We start from the raw sequence: 10305 nt of genomic DNA on the forward strand, positions 1-10305 counted from the left end.
CCGCCGGGCAGCGAGAAAGAGTCCTCCAAGCGCTAGAGCGGCGCCTGCGGACCCTCTCTCAGCTGCGCTCTATGGTTCCGGGGTGCTTCCGGGCCGCGCTGGCCAGGCATGGCGGTGGTGGGGGAGCGGGCTGGGCGCCCCGCGGGGCCGGGGCTGGGCCCGGGGCGCGGGGAGGAGCCGTTCAGCCCCTCGGTGTTGGGCACCAGAGAGCAGTGAGTGGCGAGGGGCGGGAACTGGGGGCGGTGGGCCGCGGCGCGGCGGAGGCCCAGGCAGCTGCCCGGGGAGCAGGAGGCCCGTGCTGTGCCCCTCATCTGGAAACCCGCAGCCTTCCCTGTCTGGGCATCGCCAGCTCGGTGTTTGGCGGACAACGTCTTCCCGAGCAGTTTATCTATCTAGATGATAGTTGATCCTTCTGGTATCTGAAGGGAGCCTACAGGAATGCTGGAGAGGGACTTTTTACAAGGGCACGTAGTGATGGTACGAGGGGTAATGGCTTCAAACTGAAAGAGGAGAGATTTAGATTAGATATTAGGAAGAAAGTTTTCACTCTGAGGGTGGTGAGCCCCTGGCGCAGGTTGCCCCGAGAAGCTGTGGCTACCCCATCCCTGGAGGTGTTCAAGGCCAGGTTGGACAGGGCTTGGAGCAACCTGGGCTGGGGGGAGGTGTCCCTGCCCAGGGCAGGGGGGTGGAACTCAATGATCTTTAAGGTGCCTTCCAACCCAAACCATTCTATGATTCTGTAATACCATGGACATACAGTGGTACTGCTCCATAGATACAGCCTTCCCACCCTTTCTTCCCCTCGCTCTTTAATCTAAAACTTTTTTGGTATTAATTACAATATCCTGTCCTTTCCCCCTGACTCTAGCTGGGATGCTGCATATGAAAGAGAACTGCAGACTTTTCAAGACATTGGAGATGCTGGGGAAATTTGGTAAATAAAATAACTCCACTGGAGTGTTTCTCTTATTTCGTTTTTAAAGTAGACATTTCATAAAGACAGCCAGCGATTTGGTGGGTCACTGAATAGTCCTGGCTGTTGGCAAAATGGTGGAGAATTTTAATCTTGAAGCCAACAGTTCTTCTCTCGCCCAATTGTGCGGTGCAAATTTCTAAGTTGCACTTGGACAACTGTCATTACACAGAAAGTAAGCTGGTAGTTGTGGTGTATGTTACTAACAAAGGTGTGTTTATCGCTGAGCTCACGTTTAACTATGCAAGTTGTGGGTGCTGCTGCCTTTTTTAAAATATGGAGGGCTTTACCTCCCAGAGTTGATGTTTCGGTGAGTTTTAAGGGGATGTGGTTAATTTTAATTTAAACAAAGTAAACATGGAATATGAACCATGTCAGTTCGAAGTGCTTCAGTAAAAGACACTTTGCAAAAGCTGGAGAGAGGGACTGATGAAATAGATTTGCTGTGCCTTTTGTACATTTTTCCTATCTTGATTACCTGAGCCTTTGTTTTTCATAGGTTTGGTGAAGAAAGCATGATTCGCATAATCAGGTGGTTGGAAAAACAAAAGATTCCCCTTGACAGCTCTGTGCTTGACATTGGAACTGGAAACGGTGTTTTACTGATTGAATTGGTTGGTATATTGCAAACTTTGTGCTTTTGATACAGAATCAATGCTCCAAACACAGTAGTTTTAATACAGTTCTTGCAAGTAACAATAGTAACTATGGCAAGCTATAACACAACTTGAAAGGCAAAACCCAAGCAACCTAAATTAAAACTTATTTTGTGTTTTTTTCACATCAACAGAACACTGGTTACTGTGTATCAGGTTTTATATTTTCATTTGGTTTAAGAGTGTAAGTGAAATTAACTTAGTGCTGTTGATATGCCTTAAAGAACATCCTGTCACAAAGACAAGGTGTAATTGCAAGTGGCCACTAGGCAGCCTAAGGGACAGGCGTGTAACTCCTTGCACCAGCAATGGTGGTAGGAAGTTTTAAAAGTGTAGACCTACCAACAGAATATGTGTCTTGTTCTACTAAATGGAAATACTTGTGGTTTTGCTAGACATGCTCAAACTTCTAGTTTTTTGGTACTGCCCAGACTGTCAGTACTTCAGATTTCGATATCCCTTATTTTGACTTTGCCTTTCTGTTTTCCTATATTTATAAATGCTTTTCTTCCCATTGTTGTGTAAAATACTCACAGGTAAGGAAATTGAGTAATTCACAGAGTACTCTCATGTGCAAAACCAGATCCTTTTTCCGTACTCAGTTCTAATAGCAATACTCATTATCGATGTAAAAAGTGGTTAAACCCAAGTTTTTTCTGTAAATTACTTAAAAAGTTGTTAACACTTCTTTTCAAGAAGTACCCATTTCTGTCAGGGTGGAAACCCCTTACCAGATGTGATCTGAACTGTTGCAGTGTTGTTATACAGTGATAACATAAAAAATACAGCTGTGGTATTTTTCCCAGTTTTGATTGAGTACAGGAGAGTTGGTAAAGAAAGGAGCTATCGTACTGTAGCGGTTTCTGTTGATCTACATTCTCCATTGGCTCCATTAGTTACTGTAGAAACTGAAAGGGATGGAAGTCAAAGTCAGGTTTAGAATGGAATTTTTTTTAACATGGATTTTGATTTTAGAAGAGTTTAAAGCCTTATGGTGATTGGCTGCTGCTCTGCAGCACAGGAGAAGTCATATCATCAAAAGTAGAAATTCCTCATCTCATTAAGAGAAATTAATTTTGAAGCCAGTAATGGTGATTGTTAAATGCAATGCTAGCTTTTTTGTTGTTGAAACATCCAACAGAAAAACCTTATTTATTAGACTTCAGTTTTGTACTGGCTCCGCTTACAAATCTGAAATTGATTTCAATTCTGTAATGGGAAAACAACAGCCTGCTAGCTTTTAAAAACTATTAAACGGCCATAAGCGCACCCTCCCCTCTTACATGAAGCACTTCAAAGTACTGTGGTTGCTTTAATAGGAATTTTTCAGTCCAGTTCCCATTTGAAAAGTGACTTCAAAAATTGCCTTGTTTATTGTTTCTAAATAATTCAGGATCTCACTTGCTTAGCTGATGTAAAAAAAAAAATAAATGGGATTAGCTGCTAGGCTTTGAAAATCAAATTAGGATTCTTTTTGGCAAGCACATCAGCTGCCGTAGAACAGTTCTGCCTCGATAATGTGATAGAAATGGCAATACTGAAAAAGGCAGTCAGACTTCAGGCACGTGGGACATTAGTAGCACCTCTTTAAAAGGTAGCTACTTGAGGGTATGGACCAGATGCTCAGAACAGGAAGAGGTGCTGTAGCTGTAGAGTACAATTTGTTGGGGAATACTGGACCCTTGCATGTCGTTAACAGTAAAGAATAGTAAATGGTAGTATAGTAAGAAAATCACTCTGAAATGCAGCTGGGTCTAGGTAAGACATTGTCAGTTCCAGGAGGGAATATTGCACAAAAAAGAGGCAGACTAGCCATCTGACAAAGAGGTAATAAATGAAGTGAAAACAAGAAAGACTGCTGTATCCTGTGTAAACTGTCCCCACTACCCAGCTAGAGGCAATATATCCAGCATGCTGCTAAATTTCTTATACGTGCACACTGCAGGGATCTGCCCATCTGTAAGGTCCAAGAGAAATGCTGCTGGAGGCTTCCTCTCTTCCTTCTACCTGCTTTGAGGATCTCGGATACGTAAATGGGATCCCTTCCTGTTTTTTTTATGTGCAGTGGACCATGGTCCTACCCCTGTTAACTTCAGAATTCTGGTAGGCTGCATGGATGACCTAATTCTTCTGCCTTCCAAAAATTCCCGCTCTTTTAAGGAAATGTTGCTGTCACATGGAGCTCTGACCTTGTCTTTTTTTTCTGAGTGTTGTGGGAGCCAAGAGTATTGACAAACTTGTCTGAAGTGAAGGGTATTCATCTCCCAAGTGAGGGTGTCTACCTGGCAGCACCAGAAGCCTAAACATGAGGCAATGCTGATCATGTTGCAAACTCCTTTCTGCTATTTAATGTGCTTTCTCAAGAAGTGGCAGAAGAGTGCTTACAAACACCACCTTCAGGACAGGAGTCCAGTTGCAGGATGCAGCACGGTCATGTTTGGCACTTGAGTGAATGATCCTTTCCTGGCCATATGTAGTCAGGCCATACAAGTTTTAATGTTGTTTATCCTTAAACTTTCCTTCTGTGCTCCAGGGACTATAGGAGTGAATGGGAACTCCCTGAAGTCACTCAAGCTCTTCCTTTCCAAACAGAGGAGCTGTTGTGGGAACTACTCTTCCACCCCCAAGTTTTCAGCAGAGGCATCTGAGGAAGCTTGGTTTGCTCTGGGGAGGAACGTGGGTAGATGCCTGAGCAGTACACTGTTCTTCATCAAATGTGAACAACTTGGTCTTTGTGTTTAGTTGAAATTAGTCCTCAATTAAGAACAGCTGGTTAGTACTGATCTCACACGGGCTGAAGGGCTGCTGGAAGAAGGACCGTTTCAAAAAAAAACTTGTTGTTTTCCTCTCTGTTGAGGTATCGGCCTTTGGAACAAGTAGATGTGCAGCTAATTGCTTAATGCTAGTTAAAGTCCGTGTATTGTTCAAAGCCAAAACAAACCCAATCTTCCTCCCTCTCTCTGCTGCTTCTGCCTGCAGCTGGCCGTAAGATTGTAGCTCTTCCTGTTAGGTTTGGATCTGGCCAGACTAACTGACACATGATACCCAGATCTGGTCGCTTCACCTTCTGCTTTGGGGTGAAAATGTGTCACTGCCCCTTCCTGTATGCCCAGCTCCAAGTGATGCAAAGTGCCCACCTGCTTTGCAAAAAGGGTTGCTAGGATCTCACTGCCTGAGTTTGCTAAACTGGGTTATCGTTATCTACTCCAAAATCAGATTAACAGAAAGTCTCTGTCCTCTTTTGTATGGGTGTGACCTGCCTGAAAATTGCTGATACAAACACATTGTAGCATGCAAACCATTGCATTCAAATACACATTAGCATGAATAATTAGAAAAATGTAAGGTTTTGCAGTGGATCTGTACTAATCTGTACTATTATGTATTACATATTTTGGCTCTTACTGTTTGGGTTATAAACCAAGTAATTGCTCAATCTCAAATGTTATGTAAGTGTCAGAGAGATTTTCGTATTTTGAAGCATCTGGCATTGGGACGTGCTCATCACTGAAAATTCCTGGTTTCTAGGTTACTTTTGGTGCAGATAAGAGAGGCTTTTCTCCTCCAGGGTATTACACAGTTCTGCTCAGTTTTCCACTTGTTGACATAAACCAGCTTTCTGTCAACAGCTCTTTTGATGAGGTATTAGGCAGAATGGAGTTATTTCAGCTCATTGCCCCAGATATTTAGCTCTTGTAATGGTAACGGGAATAAAAATTAGTAAAAGGTGGGTTTTTTTTTTGTCATTAACAGGAGGAGAGATGAGATGGATTATAGATAGGGAACGCATTTGTTGGATGAAAAAATTACTAGCATACTGATTAAGATTCTCTGCTTCTGTGTAGGCAAAGTCTGGCTACACCGATCTCACTGGGATTGATTACTCTCCTTCTGCAATACAACTTTCAGAAAAAGTGAGAGAGAAAGAAGGAATGTCTAATATTAAATTAAAGGTAAGTTTTGAGAGAAAGTTTACTGAGGAAATAGAAAGCAGCTGAACCCAAAATTAAAGGACCTAATTGATATTCAGATGTGCTCAGTGTAACTGTATTAATGATGTCTTGTGACACTCATTTGTGAGAGAACTCTAACCAAATAAATCTATATTTACAAGAAGATTTTTGGTCTATTTTTTTTCTGTTTGTAACAGTCATTAGGGCTAAAAAGATTTCCCTCATTCTAACAGGGAGCAGAATACTGGTTCACCATTTGGCAAGTTCTGTATCGTAGCTGCTTCATTCTGAATTTCAGATTTGAGGTAGAAGATGAAATCCAAAGTGATAGAATCCCAGCTGTCCAGCAGGAAATTTGAGAGGCCCCGCTGGGTGCAGGGTGTAGGACCAGATGACCTCCAGAGGTCCCCTCCAACCTCAGCCATTCTCTTTTTCTGTGACTGTCATTCATTCTGAGCTCTCTCTCTGCTATGCTGTTTTCTCCTCCAGCTCCATACCTGTACGATGTCTCTGTTTTTGTATGTCAACTGTAATCTCTTTGTGGCAGACAGTCTATTCTTTTGTATTTGTACAGTGCCTAGCATGCAGCACCTAGGAAACCAGGGATCAAAGTACAAATAATGATTTAAAGAATGAACTCCAAGTATATTAGTTTGAGCTTTAGATGGATAGGTATATACACAGGCTTTACAGCAAACAGATCATCACATAATACGTAGAGAAGAAAGAAGCTGACATGGCATTATAAGCGTGAAAAGCTCGTGAGTTACCCTTTCCTAAGCACACCTATTGTCAGGTTTGAGCCTTTTTATTTTAAAGTATTGGTTTGCATTAAAGATTCAGGAGCTCCTGACTCCTGAGTAGAAGATTGTTTTCACAGTTGTAGACTTCTGGTTTAGGTAGAAGACTTCTTGGCTCCATCAGCTGAGCTGTCAGGATTTGCGATTTGTATTGACAAGGGGACTTTTGATGCCATAAGCCTTAATCCCGATAACGCGGTGGGAAAGAGGAAGCAGTACGTGAGATCTCTCTGCAATGTATTGAAACCAGAGGGTTTTTTCCTCATAACATCTTGCAACTGGACCAAGGAGGAGCTGTTGAACGAGTTCAGAGAAGGTAAGCAGTTGAACAGAACCATCTGCTAACTTAGAGCTGTTTAGGGATGCCATGAGTAAATTTTAATGTCTGTGTTAACATATTGCCTTTCTCAGATCAGGATTAGACAAGGTAAAGTGACTAGTAAATGCTTCAGCCTATCTTCCCTCTGTTTTCCTCAGGAATTACAGCTTCTGCATTTGCCAGTGCCAACGAGCCAAGGGAGGACAGCTTTTGTTATAGTTTGGGGGAAGAGAATTTCAGTTTAGTGACACTGGGAAAGGAGGAGGTTCTATACCCGGGTGATACTTTTTCTCTTTTTGGTCTTTTGTTACCAGATCCTATTCACCCATCTGATTGCTTTGAAATTGGGGTGACATTGTTACCCATATTTAGGGGAATTGGCAAGTCTGTGATTGTGACCTTTAATATCGCCTCCTCAGCAACCTTTCTGATCTGCTGGAAAGGGTGTTTTTTACATACTGGTTCGCTCTTGAATCTCATGCCTGAAGCTTGAAACTCAGTGTGGATCTAAAACAACCGTCCCTTCTGGAGAACTAAAATTACTGGCAAGTTATCGTCTTTTCTGCCATTAATTCATGTGAGTCAGCCAGCTAAGATTTTTATTATCCATGGAAGGGTTTCAGCTGTATAAAGCAGCGGTGCAGTGTAACAATACAGTCCTATAAACTTACAGAGTAACTGACTTGCAAGTTTTCCGGGGAAATAAAGAATGGTTTGCAAAGGGTTATCCAAGAGGAGAATAAAACAACTTCCTTCTAATAAAAGCATTTTAATTTCTGTCTGGCAGGATTTGAAATTCTGGAGGAGCTGCCAACACCCAAGTTTTGCTTTGGAGGAAGAATTGGAAACAGTGTCACAGCATTGGTTTTCCAAAGGAAAAAATTGAGGCCATCCATCTTGGACAAATTAGATTAGTTGAGAAAAGTCTGAACTTTAAACCTGACAGAAAACCTCAGACACGTGTGTAAATAAATGCTCTTTGAGTGCACAATAAAATACTATGTATGGAACTCTAAGGGACTATAAAACATTGCCCTAGAAATATTTCAGCTTTGCGTAACTTGCCCGTAAATTTTGTCCTTGCTACAACCTCACTTGTTTTAGGGAAGCTGCAGGTTTGCAAGTGAGAGATAAATAAGGCATTCTAAATACGGAGACTAGTATAACTGAGTTTGTGTTTGGAGCATAAAGATTATCTGGTATTTAATTTCTGTATTGGCAATCAGCAATAGAGGTAAAGGTATTTTACAAAGCAAAAATCTCATTTCTCTGTTACCCGGTGTAATAGGGAACAAGCTTTTGCAATGTAAGCGCTGGATCTTTTATTTTTTTTTAGGTGAACATGAACGTAGCTGTTAAGGAGGGAAACGGATATAAAAGCTGTAGCACTCGCAAGAAAGGACCAGTTAGTGCTTCAAATTCAGACTTTCAGAGGTTCTCAGACTCAGTGTCGTTCTGTCTCCACTGCAGTAGCTCAACCCTTTTCCCACAGAGGGAGGCTGCTGAGCGTTTTTGAAAATCTCACTTGCCTGACTGCGCGTGCTTTGTCAGTTATTTCCTCTGATCCCATAAATATATAAAGATGTGATGTTACAATCTCACTAGCATGTGACATATGCCTCTGTCGTTATTAATTTGCTATATAGTAATGTCTTAAGAGCCAACAATGGCTGTATGTTTTCCAGTGAATTTCTCAGGACAGATTTTAGCTGCGTAAATCCAGAAGAATTCAAAGCATAACTGTCCTTTCTTTAAAAAAAAAAATAAATTCTGTGTGATCCTTTTTCTTAATTTTTTTGCCTTTATTTCTTCTGTTGTTTTATATTTTCAGAATGATACCATTGCTTGAAAGGTAGGAAAATGAGATTTCTTTATGCCTTGACAAGCACATTTGCAGGTGACAATAAACTTGTTCTTTCAAATGTCAAGGAGGCCCTATTAGGCAATCAGGTTTTGTTTCACAGGCAAGGTCATGTTTACTTATCAGAGAATTGCTTTTCCTAGTTTCCAGACTTCTCCTAGTTCCCAGTAGGGGTCAAGAAATACTTCTAGTCTTTTCCCAGGATAGGAAATAAGGCATTATTTGCACAGTGGTGGGTTCTTCCTCTGTGATCCATCTGGCGATGGATTCAAGGTAGGAATCCTAACTTCTTTCTTTTTCCTTGCAAAATGGGATGTACTGTTTCCATTGGAATAATGGTCTATCAGCAGTGATGAGAAAGTTTAGTTCCAGTGAACAGCTCTTTGCATGTTTGGTCAGGCCTAACTCGGGTTCCAAAACCAAGGTCTTGTTATCATTTGGATCACTATTGTAGTGCCATGTACTGCATCCGCCCAGCAGCCGACAGGAGTGCTATGAAATGTAAGTGGTGATTCAGACAGAGGATTTTTTTGATGGAGTAGTACAAAGGATTCAAAGTACGCTGCTGATAACAGCCTCAGTAAAAAGATTATGACGTTTTTGTAGCCAATTTGGCATGAGGTAGATTTAATCCAAGCAAGTTTTAATTGGCAAGTACTCTGGCAGGATGTGTTTAGGGCATCTGCTGTATTCCCATCTGTAATTTTTGCTAATGAAGGCATGATATATATTTAATCATGGAATGAAAATAAAGTCATGGCTGTCATGTATTTTCTTTTAATCAATTAGGAGGAATTTAACCACAGATTCACACTCCATAAGCTATGTAAGGTTCAGGGCAAGTATTGTTTTCTCCTCTTCATAGGATTGATTATTATTAGATTTTGTTCTCTAGGTCAGCTAAAAATAAGCTTCCTAAAATGGTTCCACAGAAATTTTAGCATCAGGAGTAATGTGTCATGCAAGTTGTATGATCAACCGCTTTCAATTAGTATTTTTAGCAAGGCATTTGGAAGCAATGATAGTAATTCACTGTTTTCTCTTGCTATCACGTTGCTGTTTTTCAAACGTTCTGGACAGCTATTGTATTTCTTTTTGTAATTATTTCCTCCTGTATGACTAAACTTTCTACCAAGGAGACTTCTTAGTGGTGGGGAAAGGCTGAAAACCAGTCTCCTCTTCCAGCTTACTTCATTATTTGCCCAAGGTCATGGATTATTGAGGGCTTCCACTTCAAGCATTTCCCTTCCACTTTTGGGCTATATATAGCTCCATAGGCAGCATGCCTTCAGAGATAGCATGTGGTTCCTCTGCTTTACCTTGGGCGTTACAGGATCCAGTCGTAAGGTGGAGATACACAAACTAACGTCACCACTAAAATGTCATCCTGCTGCCCGAAGGTGTCACGGGCCTGTTGTTAGAAGCCTTAATTAAATGCTGGTTGTCTGAAGGGGTTTAGGACCGGAATGTGTTTTTCCCATGGACAAGGCTCTGGCTGTTTTCCGTAGGCGTTCATGTCTCTGTCTTTGTGAATGCTGGGGCAGAATTCACGTGCCTGTCTGCTTCTTGGGTCTATATAAAAGTTTTCTAGTAACACGCTCAAGAAAGCTGAAAAGAAAGAGCCTGCAGATAGGTGTCTTTACAGGGAGGAAGGGTGGGGAGCGGAACCGTGGAGTGGCCCTCACAAGTGCAAAGGTTTCGATTCCTAAATTTGTAGTGGCCCCTCTTTAGTTTCAAATGAGC

At 41.7% G+C, this 10305-nt stretch overlaps 1 protein-coding gene across 1 annotated transcript; it reads left to right on the plus strand.

Moving 5' to 3' along the window:
- Positions 1–108: 108 nt before the first annotated feature.
- Positions 109–8486, plus strand: EEF1AKMT2 (EEF1A lysine methyltransferase 2; the record flags this gene model as incomplete). The annotated part of the gene is made up of 6 exons (XM_082486661.1): positions 109–212; positions 869–934; positions 1473–1587; positions 5475–5582; positions 6482–6698; positions 7489–8486. 6 exons carry the CDS (start codon positions 109–111, stop codon positions 7614–7616), a joined length of 738 nt encoding a protein of 245 aa, XP_082342787.1. The 3' UTR covers positions 7617–8486.
- Between the last annotated feature and the right edge of the window lie 1819 nt (positions 8487–10305).

Source organism: Vanellus vanellus (assembly GCF_965231255.1).
Source record: "Vanellus vanellus genome assembly, chromosome: 7".
NCBI classification, from domain to species: domain Eukaryota; kingdom Metazoa; phylum Chordata; class Aves; order Charadriiformes; family Charadriidae; genus Vanellus; species Vanellus vanellus.